The sequence below is a fragment of the Bufo gargarizans genome, chromosome 4, assembly GCF_014858855.1.
Source record: "Bufo gargarizans isolate SCDJY-AF-19 chromosome 4, ASM1485885v1, whole genome shotgun sequence".
Classification (NCBI taxonomy): Eukaryota; Metazoa; Chordata; class Amphibia; order Anura; family Bufonidae; genus Bufo; species Bufo gargarizans.
Window position 1 is genome coordinate 317377618 of NC_058083.1, and position 26852 is coordinate 317404469.

The window sequence follows — 26852 nt, forward strand, 5'->3', positions numbered from 1 at the left end:
GCTCTCTTCATGTCTTTAACCAGCTCCTCCCTTGTAGTTCTGGGCTGATTCCTCACCTTTCTTATCATCAGCGATACCCCCCCGAGGTGAAATCTTGCATGGAGCCCCAGTCCGAGGGAGACTGGCAGTCATCTTTAGCCTCTTCCATTTTCTAACAATTGCTCCAACAGTTGATTTTTTTTCACCAAGCTGCTTGGCAATTGCCCGTAGCCATTTCTAGCCTTGTGGAGGTCCACAATTTTGTCTCTGGTGTCTTTTGACAGCTCTTTGGTCTTGCCCGTGGTAGTAGTTGGCGTCTAACTAAATGTGAGGTGGACAGGTGTCTTTAAAGAGCTCAGACAGGTGCTATTAAGTTAGATTAATGAGTGGAGTAGAGGTGGACTTTTTAAAGGCACAGAAACAGGTCTTTGAAAGCCAGAATTCTTGCTGTTTCTCAGGTGTTCAAATACTTATGTTCAGCAGTGCAAGACAAATAAATTGTCACGATCAGTGTGGGGGGAAAACTCCACATTGAACACAGGAGGGAAGGGGAACAGTAACTAGGCCTGGAAACTAGGGATGGAACAGGTCACCTACTAAACAACCCTAATCTCGGCCCTGACTACCTTGAAGGTAGGAATATTCATATGCTGTATACCTAGGCCCTTATAGCCCTATAAGGCCCTGGAATGAGGTAAGGACCCAAGACAACCCATTCCTCCCCAGATGGACGAATGAAAGTCTCTGTCTCAGGCCCAGATGCAAACAACAGGGAATAAAACAAACACCAAACAATAAGAAAAGACAAGACTTATCTGAAAGTAGAAAACTGGCAACTCCAGAAGCACCACAGAGTACAACTGACCAGCTAGTTAGAAGGCAGGAAGAAAATCTATAAACCACACCTCCAAGTGTGAGAAGCGGCTACTTATGGGAAAGGTAAATTATCAACAAGCAACACCTGAAGCAAGGGGTGTGGCATTTACCAAAACACAGACACAATAAGATCCACAGTGAACTTGTCAATTTAACCCATGAGTTGCTAGTCTCTCCGCTCTCCTGGTACCTGCCACGGGAACGTCCGTGACATAAATTAGTTAAAAATCATACAATGTGATTTCCTGTTTTTTTTTTATTTTTTATTCTGTCTCTCAGAGTGGGAATGCACCTACAATGTAAATTTCAGACCCCTCCATAATTTCTAAGTGGGAGAACTTGCAAAATCGCAGGGTGTTCAAATGCTTCTGTTCCTCACTGTATTCACACATTAAGTAAGTGACAAAACAAAAAGTCCGTTTCAAGGAAAACAGTCACCTTGTGATTCTGGTGTTTGTTCAGAATCCACCTGCTTTGACACCAACAAGGTAGCAGGCCTTAATCCAGGCCCAAACTCCCAGGTCCCAACACAGAGACTGACAGAGCTTCACTGTCAGAGAGGAGTAATCCACACCACCTGATAGTGCTGCCTGTGTTTTATAGCCCAAAACCAAGACCCGGCCTGGAACGTGGGGAGTAGTCCCGACCATACTAAAATAGTAAAGTTTAAATACCGGCTCTTACTTCACCTAGGCCAGGAACCTCAGTGACACATACCTTCCGTCAATGACGGACCCTTGCGCCTTCCTACTATATATTTATATATATATATATATATATATATACTATCTGTAAAAAAAAAAAAGGTTGCCACCAAAAACAAAGAAAGATTCTCAATGGGGTTAAGTTCTGGAAGTGATGTCTCATGCTCCCTGAGCCCCTCTTTCACAATTTGAGCTCGATGAATCCTGGCATTGTCATCTTGGAATATGCCCGTGCCATCAGGGAAGAACAAATCCATTGATGAAATCACCTGGTCATTCAGTATGTTCAGGTAGTCAGCTAACCTCATTCTGGGAGCACATACTGTTGCTGAACCTAGACCTGACAAACTGCAGCAACCCCAGATCATAGCACTGTTCCCACAGGCTTGTACAGTAGGCACTAGGCATGATGGGTTCATCACTTCATCTGCCTCTCTTCTTACCCTGATGCGCCCATCACTCTGGAACAGGGTAAATCTTGACTCATCAAACCACATGACCTTCTTCCATTGCTCCAGAGTCCAATCTTTATGCTCCCTAGCAAATTGAAGCCTTTTTTCTGGTTTGCCTCACTGATTAGTGGTTTTCTTACGGCTACACAGCTATTGAGTCCCAATTCCTTGAGTTCCCTTCACATTGTGCGTGTGGAAATGCTCTTAATTTCACTATTAAACATATCACTGAGTTCTACTGTTGTTTTTCTTAAATTTGATTTCACCAAACGTTTAAGTGATCGCCGATCACGATCATTCAGGATTTCTTTCCCGCCACATTTCTTCCTTGAATACTATGGGTCACCACTATCCTTCCAGTTTTTAATAATGAGTTGTACAGTTCTTAACCCAATTTTAGTAGTTTCTGCAATCTCCTTAGATGTTTTCTCTGCTTGATGCATGCCAATGATTTGACCCTTCTCAAACAGACTAACATCTTTTCCACGACCACGAGATGTATCTTTTGACATGGTTGTTTAAGAAATGACAAGCAACTCATTGCACCAGTTAGGGTTAATTAACTTGTTGCCAGCCGAAAGATAATTGCCCATGCAGCAATTATCCAATAGGAGGCTCATAACTATTTGCTTAGTTAAATCCAGGTGGTCACATTTTTTTTTTTTACAGGCAGTGTATATACAGTATAGCGCAAGTGGGCATCAAGCCGCTGCCCAGCCTTTTTCAATAGTTGCACTCTCCTTAGGATAGGCCATCACTAACTGATTATTTGGGGACAGCACCCTACACCCCCTTGATCAGCTGTTCAGTCTAGCTCCTGTCACTAGAAGTCGGCACTGGAGCTACACACCATCAACATTGTAGTGAAGAGGGCTATCTACTACAGCACTGCTCCTATTAAAGTCAACACAGATGTCAAAACACCATTAAGTGTTTTTAATATTAAAACTACCATATGTTAAAAATGTGATTCAATTTCTGGATGTGGCGTTAAGGATTGAGGGTGATCGGTTTCAGACCACACACTATACAAAGCATATGGATCAAAATAATCTTTTATTGTATTCCAGTTTTCATGCCCTTGATGTCTTTCAAAGTACTGTATACCAAAGTGTCAGTTTGTAAGAGCGATAAGTATTGTGAGTACAGATGATACATATGACAGTAAAAGAGTTAAAGGGGTTATCCCACCTTCTAATTTCATCGCAGAGTCTCCTGTTCGCTCTGTAATAACGCCTAATTCCTGGGGTGTTGTCCTTTCTATTGATGGGCAGCTCGTCAGCGCTCTGCTGATCAGTTGACTCCGCCTCCCTTACTTGCGTGCGCGCTCCCGTTATAGCCGAACTTTATTCCGGGAGACGCCGCAGCGCTTTCTCTATTCTCTTACGTCCTGCTTTCCGGACTTGCTGGCACAATAATTACTACCGCACTTGTGTTGCGCTTAAAACAGAGCATGCGCGGCTCTGTTTCAGAAGCAGCACAAGGGAATGAAGAACCGGCGCCGTGCGCGTTCATGGAAGCGATGCAGCCACACACTGGATCAAGGTGGTTTCGCTCGCCGCACATGCGGGGCCATTTCATTCGGCCGGCGAAAGGTGGCCGTAACTAAGGGAGGACACAGTACAACAAGGAGGTAAAAGGGGGAGGTTTTTAGCGAGAAGGGTAGGAATTGGCTTAAACATTATATTTAGTAAAATGATCATTGTCGCAGTGTGGACAAATTAAACTATGATCCTTTTGATGAGATAACCCCTTTAAAATAACAAAGAACTTTGTTAATGGCAGATATCCTGGTAAAATGGTGGACATGCCCCTACATGAAATAGAGAAACCCCTATCTTTAAATATCGAAATGTTGAGTGACTTGCTGATTAGAAGCAACGTGAAATGTGAAAGCTAGGATATGTCACCAATGTCAGATAGATGCCACCTCTGGGACCTGCACCTATCTCCAGAATGTGCCTCAGATAGTGAAGGAGAGCACACCACACATTTGCAGAATGCTCTTTGTTCATCTCTATGAGGTTCCAAAAATAGCTGAGTGATCATGCTTGGCTATTTTGTGAAGTTCCATAGAAATTAATAGAGAGTGCATTGCACTACGATAAGCCAGCAATGTCTCAGATGAGACAACCCCTTTAAGAGATACAAACAGTCGAGGATGAAAAATGCAGATAGTGAGTGTATATAAGAACAATCAAATAGGAGGAACTGCTCTAGTAAAACATTTGGGACGCTTGGGATGTTTGCAGGTAATGACATTGAAAATAAGAGAAGGTTTTTATAGCTAGAGACTTTTTGGATTGAGGTGTGTAATCTGAAGGTATTCTTGTAAACGCTCTTTGATTATGTTTTTAAATTGTTATATACATTGTGTTGACTCACGAGCAGCCATTTCTGAATACTATAGGCTAATGGTGTAAAATGTATTAGATTCTTTAAACAGCTTGGTGACTCTCAGTAGTACACATGAGTAAGGAGGTGGGGCCCATGAGCTGTCGCGCTGGGTGTGGAGTTTCAAACACAGTGTGCTTCTTGATAGCTTTTAAAAAAAATATCACTCAAAGACTGGACAACCCCTTTAATATGGCACCAGTGGGAACCGATAGCCTTTAGATCAGTATTTCCCAATCAGTGTGCCTCCAGCTGTTGCAAAACTACAACTCCCAGCATGCCTGGACAGCCTTTGCCTGCGCGGGCATGCTGGGAGTTGTAGTTTTGCAACCGCTGGAGGCACACTGGTTGGGAAACACTGCTTTAGATCATCAAATATTATTATTTTGGGTAACCACAATCATTGTTTAGCTTTAAAAATATAAATTCCTCAAACATTTCTATGAGCAGTGGCCCCATAGCAAGGATCAAACCAGGCCCCCACATAGGACAGAAGGGCTTCTGCCTAAACCCTTTTCAATGACCCTTGGGCCATTTTTTCCACTGCTTTATTTGCTAGAAGTTGTTCCTTTAGAAGGTAGAGTCCTGACCAAGTTTTCACCTCCCTTGGAAGAGGAGATAATCACAACTAAGACTGGGCCCCCTCTTGCCCTGGGCCCCATAACAGTCGCATGGTCTGCCGCTATGATAGTTATGCCCCTGTCTATGAGTTATATTTTGGCTGTGTATTCAACTGTAGCTGTAATTGATTATATTAATGCTGTAATATTAATGAAGCGGTTAGATCTTTCCTGCTTGAATGACAGAATTTAATTTGATTGTGGTTAAATATGATGGTGGATATTAGACTATATTGTGGATCAGTCTAGGGTTAGAACTGTGTCTAGGGATTATGGGACCTGGAAACCCTAGTATGACCTTAATAAATGTATGATTAAATTAATGGAAACATGTTACAAATAATACATTCTCAAAAACTATATTATAGCTAATCTGTTATGCAGAAGACAAAATGGAAAACATAGAGTTAACTGGTGACTTAAATGTTGCATGCACAAATGTTTACAATATCTGAATTGCCTGGGTGGGAGTTTGGTACACCTGTCACTAGAGCAGATGTGTTTTAGGGATAACACAAGCAGTGTTCCCAGAATGTATGTGCTGGAATGTATAGGGAATCTAGCAGTTACTAGGACTGCAATGTGCATACATATGAAGCATGGAACTGCCTTGTCCATCATATTGCATAATCACATTCTTATTACTACTCATATTACCCATGTATATATTTTGTTTCATTTTATGTTAATTGCTCACACATACAACAGTTATAAACCTTTTCTAAATTAATCTACAATATAAATGCAAAATTACTTCTGGTCTGGAGGCCATGTGGTCAAATTACACTATTTTAAAGCAATACAGTCAGATTTTAACATAAAGTGCATTGCAAGGTTAGAAAATATTTTGAGGGAGCTTTATCAAGCCTGGAAGTCCGTCCTCCTAAACAGAAATCTATGACAGCTCTGAGCTGCAGTAGATTTCTGGCTTCATTTGCACCAGAAAACGAGTGCAAATGAAGATAAATTTGTCTCTAGTGTTGACCACACCCCTTACCACGCTAACTTTTGGAAAATTGACGAGGGCGGTGTAAAAAGAGGCACTTGCGACTTTTTTTTTCTCTAGAAAGTCACATTTGAAAGTCACAAACCCACAGCTTGCGACTCTTTAAAGCCACTTTTCTGGCCCAAGAGAGACAATAAATTCCCTCTCCTTAGTCTCCATAATGAACATACAGTAAGTTGAATCTGGAGCAAGGCTGTAGATGGAGACACTGGATTCCATACTGTCACATACTAAAATCGGATACTATCGTAGCTAAAATATCATATGCTACACATCTGCAAACATGAAAAATGGGAAGTGGCTGCATTATGACTAGCATTGAGCAAATTATTTAATGATTCAAAAGTTTGTTTCGGCTGCTTCACCAAATTTTACAAAAAAAATAATTTGCTTCATGATAAATGACTTCTTTGTAAGTAGTGGGTGCAATAACAGGGAGCAGGGCTGTCTTTGCCGCAATGCAAAAGGGGCAGCTGCCCCGGGCCCAGTTGCTCCGTTTCCCGAGTCCCGACTCCCAGTCCCACATCCCATTCTGATTCACACACTATGCGCAGCAGCGCCAGCAGCAGTCTTCACAACTTACAAGCGCTGGCTGCGCTGCTTAGTAAGCACGTCGGCGCCCCCCCCCCCCCCCCCCCCGCCGTCACATGGTAAAAGGGTGTGTGTGTGTGTGTCAGTGTGACTCACCGTCCACAGCCTGGAGTGGCGCCACGGCGGAGCAGCCAGCAGCAGGGAGTCCAGGGACTAAGTCTCCGCCTCCGGTCCGGAGCTAAAGGGATTGGGTGGTGAGTCACTCACAGCCTCACGTGACCAGACCAAGGCACCAGTGACTCACTCTCCTAGTACCTACCTCACACAGCCAGACCTGAGACCTGCCATTGCCGCACCAGGAGGGGAGGTGGTAGGTAAAGCAAAAAGCAGCACGCATATTGATTTTATTTTATATTAGAAATTTAGGCCGGTCAGGTCACCCCGAATTAATAATTAACCCCAGATGATCAGATCCATTCATAAATTAGTGGGGGATAGAGACAGACGGCCCCAGGAGACATAAGGGGTTGGGTTGGGTTCGGTTCTCTGTCTGCAGTCTGCTGCTGAACTGCAGCCTGGGGCCCCACCACTGGCCACATTTACTAATCTTTGCTCGCCTCAGGGTCAGGGGGGCCCTCATGGTGTGGTCTGGACTGGTCATTTTCGCTAAGGAAGAATAGTTTAACCATTTATGTGCAAAAGAGAAAATAAGAAGTCAGCTCCAATCAGATATCAATCTGCACAAAGACCAAGAGTCTAGTTGGTCTATGTGCAGATATCTGATTGGAGCAGACTTCTTATTTTCTCTTTTGCACATAAATGGTTAAACTACATTCCTTAGTAAAAATGACCAGTCCACACCACACCATGAGGGCCCCCCTGAGCAAAGATTAGTAAATGTGGCCCCAGCCCACTGTTAAGCAGACAGACAGAGAGAACCCCTTATGTCTCTCGTCTCTTTAATGATCCACCAGTAATTTAAATAACCCCATTAGTGGGGGATTATTATAGAGACGGGAGACATAAGGGGTTGGGTTCTCTCTGCCTGCTGAACTGTGGCCTGGGGCCACCCGGCCGGCCACATTTACTAATCTTTGCTCAGGGGGGCCCTCATGGTGTGGTGTGGAGTGGTCATTTTTACTAAGGAATAAAGTTTAACCGTTTATGTGCAAAAGAGAAAAAAAAAAGTCACTAAGTCAGCTCCAATCAGATATCTGCACATAGACCAAGAATCTTGGTCTATGTGCAGATATCTGATTGGAGCTGACTTAGTGACTTCTTTTTTTCTCTATTGCACATAAACAGTTAAACTATATTCCTTAGTAAAAAAATGACCACTCCACACCACACCATGAGGGCCCCCTGAGCAAAGGGTGACACCAGCCATAGCAACGCCACTGCCTCTATCTGTAAGTCGCTGGAGTCCGCGGCAGGCTCGCTTTTCTGAAGAAAGTGGAACTGTGAACTGTCTGAACTCTGAATTATTATTTTTTGTGCGTGTTGTGGTGGAGGGCGTGATTGCATGCTAGGGTGTGTGACGGTGGGATCCAGGGGGCCCAAGTAAATTCTTGCCCAGAGTCCAATCAATATTAAAGACGGCCCTGACAGGGAGAGGTAATTGCGCTGCTCTCTGTCATTGTACCCCTCAGATGCCATGTTCATACATGATTGCTGCATCTAATATAAATAACAGAGTGTAAAAAAAAAAAAAAAACATACTCAACTGATCTATTTGCTTGCAAAAGGCCGGGCACCTCCATCTTGCTTGAAGATCTGGTGCAAAATCTTAAGTGGCCTGTGATGACGTCATCATGGTGGCCAGCGTGGTGATGTCATATGTCATCACGCACCGGATTTCGTGTCAGATATTCAAGCAAGGTGGCGGTGGCCGGCCCGTAGCGATCAAATGGATCAGGTAAGTATGTTTGGTTTTATTTTTGCTTTTTTTTTATTTTTTACACAATTTAAGGTTAAAGCAATTACCTACCACGACACACAAGGAAATTCGGCTTTGCGACTAATCAAATTTATCTTGAACAATAATTATGATGAGACATTAGCTTTCTTGCCCCATTGTATAATAGTTGAGACAAATAAATCAAGGTTGTTCCCTGCAGATGTAATTTTTTTATGTTGTGTTGCAGGAAATATCTGACATTCACTATTTAAATTACTACTTATTTAAATAAAAAATTAAGCACCAGTGAATCAGCCTAGAATATATAGTATTTGTTCTGATACGCTGTAAGGGATTTCGCATATTGCTCATGCTGAACATGTACACATTGTGGGGTTTCGCTCTGGTAGATAGGGTAAGCTGGCGCAGTACAGAGGCAAAATACAAGTTATTAACTCAAAATGTCAATGTTTATTCACACTGAAGGCAATTGCAAAAAAACAACACAGAACTTTGCAGTCTTGGTGTTAATTCACACACAGTGGAAAGTTCATATAACACAAGTCACCTTGCTGGCAGTTCTGCCTCCAGTAGTCCACAGCAGGCTTTAGGGGGCCTGTTTCTAAAGCATGCCACTTTCAGCCCCTCCAGCATGGCACAAAGCCTCAGATCCCACAGAGACATCTCTGCTGAGCCCAGCTGCCTATTTATGGACAGCCAGATGCTGCCAAAACCTGGACTCCTGTCCGGTATTTGACCTCACCTTGCTGGAAACCAGCCCATCCGCACATGCTGGGAGGAAAATACCTGCTTTGCCAGGCACAACCCCTCACTGTGTCACATAACCCCCCCCTTTTGTTCAACCCTGAGGGGGTGGACACACACCAGACAATGCACCCGAGACAGGGCATACACATTTCTCTGCAACCTGCCTGCTCTGTGTTCTACCGAGAACTTAAAGACAAAAACAATCTGGTGACCCAGGCATTCCTGTTTTTGGCCTAACTCATGCACTTGAGAGGGGAGTGGTCGGTCACCAGGTGGAACTTTCTCCCCAAGAAATAGTAACGGAGAGACTCGAGTGCACACTTGATAGCCAAGCACTCTATCTCCACTATACTGTATCTGGTCTTGGCTGGAGTGAGCTTACAGCTGAGGAAGACAACGGGATGCTCCTCCCCGTTGACTTCCTGAGACAGTACAGCACCGAGGCCTACTTCGGAGGCATCTCTTTGTACCACAAACTCCCTTTTGAAGTCGGGTGTCACCAAAACCGGTGACCCACACAGGGCCGACTTCAAAGCGGCAAAAGCCTCTCCCGCCTGATCATCCCAGCAAACGATTACTTATTTTGGTCCCTTCGAGCCCTGTGAAGGGCGCAGCTAAAGTAGCAAAGTGGGGAACAAACCTCATGTAATAGACCACCATTCCCAGGAATGACTTTATTTGCCTAGTGCACAAAATGTAAATAGAAGCAGCACTGTACGATCCTTCGTTGATGTGAAAAGAGGATGCAGCAGCCTCACCATTGGCCCTTGATCCAACAGGCCATGAGATAAATGTAGAAAAGAAATGGCACCGGCAGCATCTCACATCTTCCAAACTTTTATTGCGACCCCCAGACAAGTAAAAACAGCAACGTTTCGGCTGAATCCCAGCCTTTGTCAAGCCTAGTGGTGACAGGTCGGGGCCAACTCCGTATCGCCTCTATTTTGTTTACTTGGGGTTTGATGACTCCGCGCCCAATGACATACCCCAGGTACTTAGTCTCTTCTAACCCTATCTCACATTTTTTGGGGGTTAGGCCAGCTTTCCGAAGGGAGTCCACTACAGCCTGCACTTTGGGTAGGTGACTTTCCCAGTTGGTACTGTGAATGACAATATCGTCCAGGTAAGCCGAAGCGTGTCAACGATGTGGACAAAGCAAAATGTCCATTAGTTGCTGAAAAGAGGCGGGGGCGCCATGCATATCAAAGGGTAAGTGTCACGGATGTAGTAGGGAGAACACCAAAAGACAACAAGAAGGAAGGGGAAAGAGACTAGGCCTCACCACTAGGGAAGGAAAAGGGTCCCCACCTATAAAACCCTGCTCCTGGCCCTAACTCATATCAGTATGGGCACCTCTCGATGATAAAGATGCCCATACACAGGAACCTAGAAAACCCTGGTGACCCTCGTATGCCCTAAAGGTAATGACAGAGCAAAGACAACCCGTTCCTTTCCTGGTGAAGGAACCAGCATCTCGCTGAGGCCTAGTAAACAACTAGGGGGGGGAGGGATACAAAACACAACAAGCGGAACACTTAACTTCTGAAGATGATGTATGAACAGGACTTCAACAAGAACCACACTCCATTCCAAAACCAAATGAAGCTATCCAGAGCAAGGAGTGATGGGTAAAGTCAGACTAAATAGGGAGAGGTAAAGGTCACATGATCCACACCTGAACAGGAGGTGTGGACATACCAGCAACACACAGACAAAGTGAAACCAAAAGAGGCTGTCAGATCACTCAAGTGCAGTTAGTCTTTCAGATCTTCTAACACCTGTCACAGGTGTGACAGTAAGACCTTATATTGATACAGTCCCTCAGGCATGATGAAGGCAGTTTTCTCTTTGGCAGCCTCCGTTAAGGGCACCTGCCAGTACCCTTTTGTGAGGTCCAAAAATAGAAAAATACCGAGCTCGTCCTAACCTCTCGATGAGCTCATCCACCCGAAGCATGGTATAAGCATCGAATTTGGAAACCTTGTTAAGTTTTCGAAAGTCGTTACAAACCCGCAACGTACCACCCGGCTTGGGTATCAATACTATAGGACTGGCCCACTCACTTTTTGACTCCTCAATGATGTCTAGCTGCAGCATTAGCCAGTATGGTTTTAATCAGACTTTTGCTTGAGGCTCAGTGACCATGTCATGCTGGAATTTGGAAGTGTGTCCAGGAAGGTCCAAGAACACATCCATGTTCCAAATAACAAACTGCTTGGCCTCTTGAGTCTGTTTAGAGGAGAGGCTACCAGCAATTTTTACTGTGGCAGCCGCCTCTCTTGCATCAGACAGAGGGGCCATTACCTCTTCTCCTAGAAAACCCGGCCGCGGGCTGTCTTTTGTACAGGTTTCCCTATCTTTCCACGGTTTGAGTAAATTCACATGGTAAACCTGCTCTGGCTTTCGCCACCCTGACTGGTGTACCTTGTAGGTTGTAGGTTACATCCCAATTTTCTCAATTACCTCGTGGGGGCCCTGCCACCTAGCCAGGAACTTACTGTCCACGGTCGGCACCAGAACCAAAACCTCATCACCCTGGTTAAAGATCCGGACCTGAGCCTGCCGATTATATACCCGACTCTGGGCTCGCTAAGCTGCCTCCATATGTTCCCTAACAAGAGGCAGCACTTTATCTATCCGATCTTGCATCTCGGTAACATACTCAATGACACTTTTATGTGGAGTGTGTTATCCAAGAGACCAAAAGGGTGTCTGCCATATAGCAGTTCGAAGGGCGAGAACCCAGTAGAGGCCTGGGGTACTTCTCGCACTGCGAACATGAGATAGAGCAGAAGGAGGTCCCAGTCCTTCCCATCTTTAGACACTACCTTTTTCAACATATTTTTTTATGTTTGGTTAAATCGTTCTACCAGACCATCCGTTTGCGGATGGTAAACGGATGTCCATAGTTGTTCCCTCATCACCTTGGACATAAAAGGGGTCCCTTGGTTGGTCAGAACCTCTTTAGGTAGTCCCACTCGGGAAAACATCTCCATTAACTCCTTAGCTATGAGTTTGGCAAAGGTATGTCGCAGTGGCACCGCCTCCGGGTCCCGAGTGGCGTAGTCTAGAATGACTAAGATGTGTTGATGCCCTCTGGCGGACTTCAGTACTGGGCTTATGAGGTCCATAGCTATTCGGTCAAACGGTACTTTGATAATTGGGAGAGGTACTAAGGGACTACGGAAATGTGGCTGGGGGCTAGTTATCTGGCAGGTCGGGCAAGACTTATAAAACTCTTCCACTTATTTGAATATTTTGGGCCAGTAAAACCACTGTAAAATATGATCATGAGTTTTCTGCAGCCCCAGGTGACCCCGAGAACGTGTTGGTGGGCTAGATCTAACACAAGCTTCCGATAAGCCTTGGGGACCACCAACCGTTCAATAGGCTCACCCTGTGGTTGGTTTACCGGATACAACCTATCTTGATGAACCACAAAATGGAGAAACACTGACTCTGCCGAAGGTTGTTGACTCTGCCTCACATTTTTCCAGGCACAGGATAGGTTTGGGTTCTGACGTTGGGCGGTACCAAAATTTTCCCCGAAGACATTGAGGTCTGCCAATTCAGAACCCGGTGGCAAGTCCTCCACCTCTCCCACCATCACACTTAGCAGGGTTGTCTCCCCCTCTTCCACTGAAGTGGGGGTCACCCCTACCACTGGCTCTTCGGTGTCAGGTTGCCAGGATTCTGGTCTCCCCCCTGAGCCGGGCCACTCTGCTAGGGTTACCCCTGTCTCATGGGTATAAGTCACTCTCATAGCAGGCCACAGTGCTGGGAATCCCGGGAAGTCTCTCTCTATTATAAGTTCATAGTGTAAATTTGGGGCAACTGCCACTTCGTGAGTCCATCTGCCGGCCCCTGTGGTTAGAGACACCAGGGCAATGGGATAGTCTTTTAAGTCTCCATGGATGCATAGGACCCCATTATACTCCGCTGACTGTACCAGTGGAGCCCTTACTAAGGACACCAGACTCCCTTAGTCCAGCAGAGCCTCTGCTGGAGTGTCTCCTACCTCCACCTGGCACCGTTTTTGGGGTACCTGCTGCACACAGCTTCCTGGCATATAGTGACTGACGGTAGCCATGGTTAGTATTCCTGGGTTCCACCTGATGGGGACAGTCAGCTCTTACATGGCCAAGCTCCTGACACCACCAGCAGACTATCGGAGCCAGGTCCGTAGAGGGTAAACCCCGGGTGGGTCTGGTTGGTACAAGTCGCCTGGTCTGGGATGGAGATTCACAGGGTTTGACTGCCCCCTCCCAAAAGAACCCCCTGTAACAGTCTTAGTAGCCTCGTAGCGCTCCACCAGGTCCACCATTACTAGGGCGTTGCCAGGAGACAGCTGGCTGATCCAGTTCTGGAGAGGGGGTCGCAGAGCCCTTCAGAACATATCAGCCAATAGACTATACAACATAGCTGTGGGACTCAGCACATCAGGCTGTAGCCACTTTTGCAAAAGGTGAAGTAAATCACAATACTGGGTCCTCGCAGGCTCAGCCAACTTAAACCCCCACTGATATACCCGCTGGGCCCGGACCAACACATTCACCCCCAGTCTTGCCAAAATCTCACCCTTTACTTTTTGGTAGTCAGCCGCTTGATCACTCGGCAATGTCGAAATACACCCGCTGGGAATCGGATGTCAGGAATGGAGCGACGACCTCAGCCCAATGGTCACGGTGTAGCATTTTCCTGATGGCCACTTTCTCATACATCGCCAGGTAGGTTTCGACGTCGTCTGCAGGGGTCACCTTAGGAATTGTGGCATGGACTGCTTTCCGGGCATCGTGGACGGTCAGGGTTCCTCCTGCTGTCTGCAAAGCCATCACGTGTTGTAGCAGCAACTGGTTAGTCTCCTGCTGCTGCTTATTAGCCTCGCGTTGCTGCAAGTTTGTCTCTCACTGCTGAAGATTAGCCTCCATGAGGGCCTTCACAGCAGCCTCCATTTTGTGTTGGGGCACTGGTTGTAATACAGCTGGTTTAATGTACGACATACAACTGTGCCGGGAAAATGTAGAAACCAAAAATATCGGTGTTCATGCCAGCCTCACTGCTCTTGCCCGTATCCTCCATTAATTGTGGGGTTTCGATCTGGTAGATAGGGTAAGCAGGCACAATACAGAGGCAAAATACAAGTTCTTAACTCAAAATGTCAGTGTTTATTCACACTTGAGGCAATTGCAAAAAACAGCACAGAACTTTGCAGTCTTGGTGTTAATTCACACACAATGGAAAGTTCATATAACACAAGTAACCTTGCTGGCAGTTCTGCCTCCAGTAGTCTACAGCAGGCTTTAGGGGGCCTGTTTCTCCAGCATGCGGCTCTCAGCCCTCCAGCATGGCACAAAGCCTCAGATCCCAAAAACAGAGACATCTCTGCTAAGCCCAGCTGTCTATTTAAGGACAGACAGGTGCTGCCAAAACCCGGACAGGTATTTAAACTCCTGTCCGGTATTTCACCTCACCTGGCTGGAAACCAGCCCAGCCACACATGCTGGGAGGAAAATACCTGCCTTGCCAGACACAACCCCTCCCTGTGCCACATTGTGTACATTCTCTGTTCTAAAGCACCAGAAATAGTAGATGTTTATTCACAACCTTGTTAAAGCACTACAAATATTACTTTTACGTCACTACTTTATGATACTTGGCCATAAGAGATATTCAGAAGTGCCATAGAGATGAGTGGAATGGTGGCAAACATGCTTGACCAGCACGCCTTTCAAACACGGGACATGAGTCTCTCGTTGTCGTGAGCAGTTGGATTCCTTTTACGTCACTACTTTATGATACTTGGCCATAAGAGATATTCAGAAGTGCCATAGAGATGAGTGGAATGGTGGCAAACATGCTTGACCAGCACGCCTTTCAAACACGGGACATGAGTCTCTCGTTGTCGTGAGCAGTTGGATTCCTTTTACGTCACTACTTTATGATACTTGGCCATAAGAGATATTCAGAAGTGCCATAGAGATGAGTGGAATGGTGGCAAACATGCTTGACCAGCACGCCTTTCAAACACAGGACATGCGTCTCCCGTTGTTGTGAGCAGTTGGATTCCCACCAACCTAACAGTCACAGTGATTTGGGGACAACTTTGTCTAATCTGAATACACTTATACATGCAGTGTAGATAGGAAGTAGGGAGAGAGAGAACAAAAGTACACTGCATTTTCTTACCCATGTCATAGTAGATCTGCCTTTTGTGTTGTACTGACATTCAGTAATTAAATGATCACCCTGGAGAAAACACAGAAAACATTAGTTATATTTATGTCAAAGTTAAAGAGTCCTTTATGTATATCAGTATAATTAGAGTTTTTTTCCTTCATTTTTTTAGGCATACTGCTGAATTTTCTAGATTTTAATGCTTTACCAATCTGGTATTACTATCGCAATCACTCCCATTAGCAGTAAGATTGCTCTATTAAAACATACAGTTGTGGAGAATTTCACATTCCCGACATGAGAATCTTTCAGAAGACTACAACTATGCGTCTTATTATTGGTGTTCCTCATTTACTTGAAATACCTTTCAGTTTAATATGCTCCTCTAGATAATGTCAGCATATGCAGCAGCCCGGGAGAAGCTGGAGAAGAGGATGGGAGTGGTAGTGGCCCTGCCTATAACAGTCAATCACAGTGGTTTTTCTTACACCTTTGCTTCCTGGGTCCTTACAGTAAAAAGAGGACATACCCTTTCTTCCCTTGGGGCACACTTTGGTTCTGGGGCTTTAGCCTGATGGTAGTTGGGGTGCCCTTGATTTTAAGTGTTTGTATAGGTGCAAGACAGGATATGTAGAGCGTAATAGCTGGTGTATGGTGTAGGAATCAGTAACCAAACTGAAAAAGTGTGGGTGTCCCCTCATGCAGTAAAGTCGAAGTAGCTTAGGTAGCAGGACTCCCTACTGACTCAAATGCTCAGCCATGCAGATTGCTGAACATTCTTGTCTCTCTCTGTCTTTCTGTAGATCATCCAGAGATTGGTGAGTCTTTGTAGCTTTAGTCCAGTCTTGCGAGTAATGGAGTACAAGGAATTGCTTCCTCACTCTTCTATTCTTCAAGCTAACTCCAAGCTAGAACTCTCTAGACTCAACATGAGGCAGATTCAGGATCTACACCCAATCTTTCTGTAGGGGCCTGTGCCAGAGTTAATTCACTCCATCACTTCAAGGCATTACCATGCATAAACGTGACAAGCATTAAGCAGGAAACAATTCTGCCCTGATCTAGGGTACTGCACAGATAATACCTCTAGTTCTGAAGTATGATTAGAACAGGCGGCACAACGAATATTATTTGTCTATTAAATCTTTAGACAATATAAAGCTTATACTGTATGTCTGGTGTATTCATGAGGATATGACTACCACTAAATCCTCCTCCCCTTTCAACAGTGTCTGACTCTCCCACTGTACACAGACTTAAACAGCATTCACTCAAATGTGTAGAAGGTGGAAGAGCAGTCTACTAACATCCTAGTTATTGGCAGAACAGGTATTGACTTTCAATTGAGTTCATAACGGATCCGTCTTGGCTATGTTAAAGATAATACAACCGGATCCGTTCATAACGGATGCAGATGGTTGTGCTATTAGTAACTGAAGCGTTTTTGCAAAACCCTGCCATATCCAGCAAAAACGCTAGTGTGAAAGTAGCCTTTGTCTGTCATAGAGAGGGGGGCCACCCCATGGTTGCATAGAAAAACATAAGTGTTATACCCGTATTTCTGGATGCTTAAATGTGGGGAAAAAGTGCAAAGTGCAGAGAATTGTTTCAAAGAAAGATCTTGACCTGTTAAATACCTTTTCAGCAGTAAGAACTAAAGGTCTGTGAAATTATAAAACTATGGAAGACCTGCCTGTTCATTTAAAGTCTGAACTATGCATGCTGTTTTGAAACCTTATCTGCAAATAAAGAACTGTTCTACTGTTAAGGCCTCATACACATGACAGTATTTTTTCACGGTCCGCAAAAACGGGGTCCGTAGGTCCGTGATCCGTGACCGTTTTTTCGTCCGTGGGTCTTCCTTGATTTTTGGAGGATCCACGGACATGAAAAAAAAAGTCGTTTTGGTGTCCGCCTGGCCGTGCGGAGCCAAACGGATCCGTCCTGAATTACAATGCAAGTCAATGGGGACTGATCCGTTTGACGTTGACACAATATGGTGCCATTTCAAACGGATCCGTCCCCATTGACTTTCAATGTAAAGTCAGGAGTCCCTTTACTTTCACACTTGCGTTCAGAGCGGATCCGTCTGAGATGGATCCGCTCATATAATGCAGACAGTGGCTCCGTTCATAACGTATCCGTCTGCATTATATTGTTAAAACATTTCTAAGTGTGAAAGTAGCCTCAGACGGATCCGTCCAGACTTTACATTGAAAGTCAATGGGGGACGGATCCGTTTGAAAATTGAGCCACAGTGTGTCATCTTCAAACGGATCCGTCCCCATTGACTTACATTGTAAGTCTGGACGGATCCGCTTGCCTCCGCACGGCCAGGTGGACACCCGAACACTGCAAGCAGCGTTCAGGTGTCCGCCTGCTGAGCGGAGCGGAGGCTGAACGCTGCCAGACTGATGCATTCTGAGCGGATCCGCGTCCACTCAGAATGCATTAGGGCTGGACGGATGCGTTCGGGGCCGCTTGTGAGCCCCTTCAAACGGAGCTCACAAACGGACACCCGAACATTTTAACTTGAAGCGTCCCCATCACCATGGGAACGCCTCTATGTTAGAATATACTGTCGGATATGAGCTACATCGTGAAACTCAGATCCGACAGTATATTCTAACACAGAGGTGTTCCCATGGTGATGGGGACGCTTCAGGTTAGAATATACTAAAAAACTGTGTACATGACTGCCCCCTGTTTTTAACTCATTGGTGGCCAGTGGGCCCCCCCCTCCCTCCCCTGTAGTTAACTCGTTGGTGGCCAGTGTGCGCCCCCCCTCCCTCTATTGTAATAATAGCATTGGTGGCAGTGTGCGCCCCGCCCCCCCTCCCTCCCTCTATTGTAATAATAGCATTGGTGGCAGTTTGCGCCCCCCCCCTCTATTGCATTAACATTGGTGGCAGTGTGCGCCGCCCCTCACCTTCCTCACTCTATTGTTTTAATACATTGGTGGCAGTGTGAGGCCTCCCCTCCCCCCCCCCCCGATCATTGGTGGCAGCGGAGTGGAAGCATCATACTTACCTGGCTGCTGGCTGCTGCGATCTCTGTGTCCGGCCGGGAGCTCCTCCTACTGGTAAGTGACAGGTCTGTGCGGCGCATTGCTGTCACTTACCAGTAGGAGGAGCTCCCGGCCGGACGCAGACATTGCAGCAGCCAGCAGGTAAGTATGATGCTTCTACTATTGCTAAGGCTAAGTAACCCTGGCAACCAGGACTGCAGTAGCGTCCTCGTTGCCATGGTTACCGATCGTAGCCCCAGCGATTAAACTGGGACTCCGATCGGAACTCCGCTGCCACCAATGATCTGGGGGGGGGGGAGAGGGGAGGCCGCACACTGCCACCAATGTATTAAAAGAATAGGGGGGGGGGCGCACACTGCCACCAATGTTAATGCAATAGAGGGAGGGAGGGGGGGGCCGCACACTGTGCCACCAATGCTATTATTACAATAGAGGGAGGGAGGGGGGCGCACACTGTGCCACCAATGTTATTAATACAATAGAGGGAGGGAGGGGGGGCGCACTGGCCACCAATGAAATGTAAACTGGGGAGGGAGGGGGGTCTGCCCCCTGCTGCCTGGCAGCCCCGGATCTCTTACAGGGGGCTATGATAGCACAATTAACCCCTTCAGGTGCAGCACCTGAGGGGTTAATTGTACGGATCACGGCCCCCTGTAAGAGATCGGGTGCTGCCAGGCAGCAGGGGGCAGTCATGTACACAGTTCGTTATATATTCTAACTAGAAGCGTCCCCATCACCATGGGAACGCCTCTGTGTTAGAATATACTGTCGGATCTGAGTTTTCACGAAGTGAAAACTTAGATCAGAAAAAGCTTTTATGCAGACGGATCTTCGGATCCGTCTGTATGAAAGTTACCTACGGCCACAGATCACGGACACGGATGCCAATCTTGTGTGCATCCGTGTTCTTTCACGGACCCATTGACTTGAATGGGTCCGTGAACCGTTGTCCGTCAAAAAAATAGGACAGGTCATACTTTTTTGACGGACAGGATACACGGATCACGGTCTCGGCTGCAAAACAGTGCATTTTCCGATTTTTCCACGGACCCATTGAAAGTCAATGGGTCAGCGAAAAAAAACGGAAAACGGCACAACGGCCACGGATGCACACAACGGTCGTGTGCATGAGGCCTAAATCTTGTAATTGCCTCCACCCTTCAGGGAACCCTGCCTTGCAACTAGGGCTGAAATGATTACTCGATTGAATCGAGTAATTCGACAAAAAAATCCTCGATGCAACTTTTTTGCATCGAAGATTCGTTTGTGTCACGTGACCATGGAGCAGGAGTGAAGCGTTTGCTATTACTCCCGCTCTGTGGTCTCCCGCTGGCCCGCAATATTCACCTTTCCGCACACTCCACATCACATCCATGGTCCCGCGCTGCACGGAACGATGGAGTGTGGATGGTGCCACTGCTGGAAAGGTAAGTTGATGCAACTAAGGCCGGGTGCCCGGAGTGCACAGCGTCATAGCAACAATGACGCTGTGCACTCCGGGTGTCAGGAGGAGCAGGGGGGAGATGATTTCACAAGGGGGGAGAGCTGCTGGCACAAGGGGAGGGAGCTGCTGGCACAAGGGGGGAGAGCTGCTGGCACAAGGGGGGAGAGCTGCTGACACAAGGAGGGTAAGATGATGAGACAAGGTGGGAGAGCTGCTGGCACAAGGGGGGAGAGCTGCTGGCACAAGGGGGGAGAGCTGCTGGCACAAGGGGGAGAGCTGCTGGCACAAGGGGGAGAGCTGCTGGAACAAGGGGGGAGAGCTGCTGGCACAAGGGGGAAGCTGCTGGCACATAGGGGGAGAGCTGCTGGCAAAAATGGGGGAGCTTCTGGCACAAGGGGGGAATAGCTGATGGTACAAGGGGGAGAGCTGCTGACTCTGGGGAGGGGAAGAGCTTATGGCTCTGGGGTGGGGGAGAGCTGATGGCTCTGGGGTGGGGGAGAGCTGATGGCTCTGGGGTGGGGGAGAGCTGAAGGCACTGGGGGAGTGGAGCTGATGGCACTGGGATGGGGAGAGCTGAAGGCACTGGGGGAACGGAGCTGAAGGCACTGGGGGAAAGTGGAGCTGATGGCACTGGGGGGAACTGAAGCACTTGGGCTGGTCACACAGGGGGGTACAAAGGGTGTTGGGGGCTGATAGCAGGGGGTCTGATGAGTTTTTATAAAGGAAAATAGTCTATTAGTTCATTTTTTCTTATTAGAATACTCAATTAATTGTAAAAATAATCGATAGAATACTCGATTTCTAAAATAATCATTTACTGCAGCCCTACTTGCAACTCACAATTCACCACCAAGGGCACTCCAACCAACTTCAGGCTCAAGAACCTCCAGAAGTAGGAAGGAAGAAAATGTCCATCTTTCCCATCACTATACTGACCCAGGGGAGCAACATAGCGAGAAGACTGCTACCATGATTAACTACTACCTAAATTATTGTTACTACCATTCATATCCTTTTTCCCTTTCCTGGGCTTGCTGCAGAGCCAATGGGCAGTGTTCCTAGCGGAGCACCAAATTAAGAGGCCCTGTGTCACGGCAGACAGGATACAAGATACACAGGATATAAACAAACAAGTGTCTAGGCAAGAAGCTGGGTATAGAGGTTACCACCTCAAAAATCCCTACCAGCTCTCCCTAGACTTCTATGCCCAAATTCAGACCCTGAAGATGGGAATGAACGTGTCCTCGTGCCTAGGCTGAAGATTCCCTAAAATCCCTAAGATGGTGAAAGGGGGAAAGAGGCACCCTGCTCCCTCAGGACCTGGAGGGGGAAGGCCTCTCTCTAACAGCCTTGACAGACAACCACAAGAAAACAAAACCAACTTATCTTGTACTGAGCAGGAACAGCAAATCCTTCCTTCCTTCCTCTGAGCCAGACAGAAGCTATAACCCGCACAGGACACTGGGAGTGGACGTAATTTAAACTCAAACCAACGACCCCACCCAGTGCACCTGAAGGGAGGCGGATATAGCTCAATTCCAAAACAAAAACAAAAAGGCTATACACGTGCTGCTAACCTAGCAGACCTCCGCACATAGCCTGAGCAGGGCATGACACCCTGCCAATGTGCATTGAGTACCTTATTTGCAAACAAATACAAAAAATAAGTATTTTGGAGGTGACAGAGTCCCTTTAACATGTCTGTGAAGGTTCTCCTTTATCCTGTAGTAATATGTCAGAGCAACTAAACTTGTATTTCTTCTTGAAGACGTTTCTTAAAAATAAAGTCCAGTTGCTCTGATTTATTACTACTGACTAGTGTTGAGCGAGCAACAAAGTGCTCGTGTGCTCGAGTAGAACACTTTGCAATGCTCTATAATAGCTGCATAGCCAGTTAATAATAAAAAAATATATATATTAGACTACTACAATACTGTACTTCTACTGAGACCTATACAGTAGAAGTCTCATATTTATTTATTTATTGAGTGACAGGCTATGCAGGTATATAGAGTAGTGGTTAAAGTTCTGGGCTGTGATGCTGAAGCTGTGAGTTCAAATCCTGTCATAAACTTTTTCAGAAATAGAGGCTAAACTTAAATATATATTTTTAGCCATAATATATTTACACATATTATTATATATTTAGAATATATAATAATATATGTAAATATATTATGGCTAAAACATCAGTAGTAGTTTCCCACATATTATGCATTCATATATATCAGACATATAACAGTTTGTGACAGGAGTTGAACTCACAGCTTCAGCATCATAGCCCAGAACTTTAGCCACTACACTATATAGCTGCATAGCCAGTCACAAAACAAAAACAAAAACAAAAACAAAAACAAAAAAAAACAACAAAAAAAAAAAAAGACACTTCTAATGTATAGGTCTCAGTAGAAGTACTGCACAGTAGAAGTCCCATTTATTTATATGGAGCACTGACTCCATATATGGACATAGCTATATATGAAGTCAGAACAGGGACTCCTAAGCTGCAGACTCACACTGAGGGATTCCCTCACTGTACAGCGATCTTCTGCATAGAAATAGAGGCTAAATTAGATTTAAATACACTGACTCGAGCATCGCGCTGGAGCACACGTGGTGTTCGGCCGAACTCCGTGATGTGTCGAGCATAGACTACTGACTACTGACATAATAAGACCATGCAAAATCAATGTATTTTATGTCTTGATTGGGGAGACTCCAAGAATCCATCTTTTCAGAGTATATATTCATTTTAACCCATTCAGGACAGAGAAAATTTTCACCTTCGTGACAAGGCCTAATTTTGCATATTTCACATGTGCCACTTTTTGTGGTAACTTTTAAATGCTTTTACTTATCCAGACAATTTGGAGAGTGTTTTTTTTTTTTTTTATGACACATTGTACTTCATGTTAGTGGTAACCTATGCTCAATATGATTTAACCTTATTTTTTTAAAAAAATCTTGAATTTTCGGAAAATGTTGAAAAATTAGCAATATTATAAATTAGAATTTATCTGCTTTTAATGCAAATGTTTCACATTTTCAAGTTTTGAAGTCACTTTGAGGGACTTTCATAATAGAAAACACCCCATTTTAGAAACTACACCTCTCAAGTTATTCAAAACTTATTTAGAAACTTTGTTAAGGTGGTCCACAGGACCTAAAGCAAAATGGAGGTGAAATTTAAAAATATAATTTTGTGCAGATTTTCCATTTTAATCCAAGAGTTAACAGCAAAACAAACATCAATATTAATTACTCTGATTCTGCAGTTTAAAGATCTATCCCATAAGTCAATGATGGCAAACCTTTTAGTGACCTATTGCAAACAAAAACCCACTTATGTATTGCAAAGTGCTAGCACAGCAATTTAACCTAAATGCTGACAAATAATGGCCAAGTTAAGCTGTGGGGGCATGGCTAAACACAGGCCCCAGTGAAAGGAAAGCCCCCAAAGGCCCCTCAGTATTACAAATGTCTCCCTAGTGTCCATCAGTATTAATAATGCCCCAAGAGTGGTCCCAGTATTAATAAGGCCCCATTAGTGGCCTCCAGTATTAATAATACCTCTTTAGTGGCCCCTAGTACTAAAAATGCCCCCATTAGTGGCCCATTATTAATAATGATACATTAGTGGTCCCCAGTATTATCAAGGCCCCCATTAGTGGCCCCCAGTATTAATATTGCTCCATTAGTGGCCTCCAGTATTAATAATACCCCCATAAGTGGACCCCAGATCTAATAAGGCCCCTGTTACTGTCCCCCAGTATTAATAATAACCCATTAGTGGCTCCAAGTATAATATATTAATATAATAAGGCATCATTAGTATCCCCCAGTATTTTTAGTGCCCTATTAGTGGCCCACAGTATTAATAAAGCCCCAGTAGTGGCCCCTAGTAATTATAAGGCCCCCATTTAGTGGCCCCCAGTATTAATAATGACAAATTAGTGGCCCCCAGTATTAATGAGTCCCCCATTAGTGGCCTCCAGTATTAATAAAGCCCCCATTAGTGGCCCCCAGTAAAATGAATTCTCCCTAGTATTATTTTTCCTCCATTGTGGCTTCCAGTATTAATAATGCCCCCATTAGAGTCCACAATATCATTTATGCCTCCTTCCCCGCTGTTCTTGTGCTTGCCAGAGGGAGCACTCAGAGCCCTCTCTCTGGGCAATAGTGTTGGGCGTGAATATTCAAATCGCCCAACACTATTGCCCAGAATATTCATAATCACAAATATTCTAGATTTTTTCTTTCATCTGAACCCATGATCCTTCCCTGCTTCTTGCTTGTGGGCCAATAAGAAGGCTGCAATGTCTTTGTCTAAACTTAGCAATGATGCTGCAAAACATCATCGCGCTGGAGCACAGGTCCTGCCCTGCACTTCCAGGAAGCAGCGAGCATTCCACATAGCATGATCAGATGGATCACAAGTAGGGATGAGCGAACCCAAACTGTATAGTTCAGGTTCGTACCGAATTTTGGGGTGACCGTGACACGGACCCGAACCCGAACATTTTCGTAAAAGTCCGGGTTCGGGTTCGGTGTTCGTCGCTTTCTTGGCGCTTTTTGAAAGGCTGAAAAGCAGCCAATCAACAAGCGTCATACTACTTGCCCCAAGAGGCCGTCACAGCCATGCCTACTATTGGCATGGCTGTGATTGGCCAGTGCAGCATGTGACCCAGCCTCTATTTAAGCTGGAGTCACGTAGCGCCGCACGTCACTCTGCTCTGATCAGTGTAGGCAGAGGTTGCAGCTGCGACGTTAGGGCGAGATTAGGCAGTGATTAACTCCTCGAAAAGACTTCATTCAGAGATCGATCTGCAGCTGTGGATGATTGAACTGCTGCTATTCAATTGCTCACTGTTTTTAGGCTGCCCAGAGCGTTTTTCATTCACTTTTTTCTGGGGTGATCGGCGGCCATTTTGTGTCTTGTGGTGTGCCAGCACAAGCTGCCACCAAGTACATTTAACCCTCAATAGTGTGGTTATTTTTTGGCTATATCCTACATCAGGGTGAAACTGTCACACCAAGTGCATTTAACCATCAATAGTGTGGTTATTTTTTGGCCATATACTACATCAGGGGCAAGCTGTCACCAAGTGCATTTAACCCTCAATAGTGTGGTTGTTTTTTGGCTATATCCTACATCAGGGTGAAGCTGTCACACCAAGTGCATTTAACCATCAATAGTGTGGTTATTTTTTGGCCATATACTACATCAGGGGCAAGCTGTCACCAAGTGCATTTAACCCTCAATAATGTGGTTGTTTTTTGGCTATATCCTAAATCAGGGTGAAGCTGTCACACCAAGTGCATTTAACCATCAATAGTGTGGTTATTTTTTGGCCATATACTACATCAGGGGCAAGCTGAGCCTGTCACCAAGTGCATTTAACCCTCAATAGTGTGGTTGTTTTTTGGCTATATCCTACATCAGGGTGAAGCTGTCACACCAAGTGCATTTAACCATCAATAGTGTGGTTATTTTTTGGCTATATCCTACATCAGGGTCAAGCTGTCACACCAAGTGCATTTAACCATCAATAGTGTGGTTATTTTTTGGCCATATCCCAGTCTAATTCTGTCTGTAAACGTATACCTGTCACCCAGCGCCTAAATAATAGGCCTCAAATTTATAGTCAGCTAAATCTGTGGTTATTGCTGTAGCTGGGCAAGTTATTTAGTGTCCGTCAAAGCACAGTTTTTGTTCTGGGTTGAAATACAATTCCCAATTTAGCAATTCTCTAAATTAGTGGTTTCTGCTGTATCAGGCCTACTTTAAATGTATCCCTAAAAAGGTATATAAGATTCAAGGTGCACATAGGGTCATTCTCAATAACTTCACAAACACGCTACTGTGCATATCCCAGTCTAATTTTGTCTGTAAACGTATACCTGTCACCCAGCGCCTAAATAATAGGCCTCAAATTTATAGTCAGCTAAATCTGTCGTTATTGCTGTAGCTGGGCAAGTTATTTAGTGTCCGTCAAAGCACAGTTTTTGTTCTGGGTTGAAATACAATTCCCAATTTAGCAATTCTCTAAATTAGTGGTTTCTGCTGTATCAGACCTACTTTAAATCTATCCCTAAAAGGGTATATAAGATTCAAGGTGCACATAGGGTCATTCTCAATAACTTCACACACACGCTACTGTGCATATCCCAGTCTAATTCTGTCTGTAAACGTATACCTGTCACCCAGAGCCTAAATAATAGGGCTCAAATTTATATTCAGCTAAATCTGTCGTTACTGCTGTGCCTGTATTAGTGTAATACGGTACCTAAATAGATAGCCAGATAGTGTTAGGTGTCTGTAAAAAAAGGCCTGAATTTGAATTCAAAACATTGGGCCAAATAATATTTTTGTTGTTGTGGTGAACGATAACAATGAGGAAAACATCTAGTAAAGGACGCGGACATGGTCGTGGTGGTGTTAGTGGACCCTCTGGTGCTGGGAGAGGACGTGGCCGTTCTGCCACAGCCACACGTCCTAGTGTACCAACTACCTCAGGTCCCAGTAGCCGCCATAACTTACAGCGATATTTGGTGGGGCCCAATGCCGTTCTAGGGATGGTAAGGCCTGAGCAGGTACAGGCATTAGTCAATTGGGTGGCCGACAGTGGATCCAGCACGTTCACATTATCTCCCACCCAGTCTTCTGCAGAAAGCGCACAGATGGCGCCTGAAAACCAAGCCCATCAGTCTGTCACATCACCCCCATGCATACCAGGGAAACTGTCAGAGCCTCAAATTATGCAGCAGTCTCTTATGCTGTTTGAAGACTCCGCTGGCAGGGTTTCCCAAGGGCATCCACCTAGCCTTTCCCCAGCGGTGGAAGACATAGAATGCACTGAGGCACAACCACTTATGTTTCCTGATGATGAGGACATGGGAATACCACCTCAGCATGTATCTGATGATGACGTAACAGGTGCCAACTGCTGCGTCTTTCTGCAGTGTGCAAACTGAACAG

General features: G+C 45.4%; 1 protein-coding gene across 2 annotated transcripts in view; it reads right to left on the reverse strand.

The window, feature by feature from the left end:
* Nucleotides 1-26852, reverse strand: part of MOXD1 (monooxygenase DBH like 1) — a 151050-nt gene that overhangs the window by 9543 nt on the left and 114655 nt on the right. For both annotated transcript variants that reach the window (XM_044292465.1, XM_044292466.1), the window contains exon 8: nucleotides 15414-15473. In XM_044292465.1, coding sequence (XP_044148400.1) covers nucleotides 15414-15473 — 60 coding nt within the window. The remainder of the gene's footprint in view (nucleotides 1-15413; nucleotides 15474-26852) is intronic.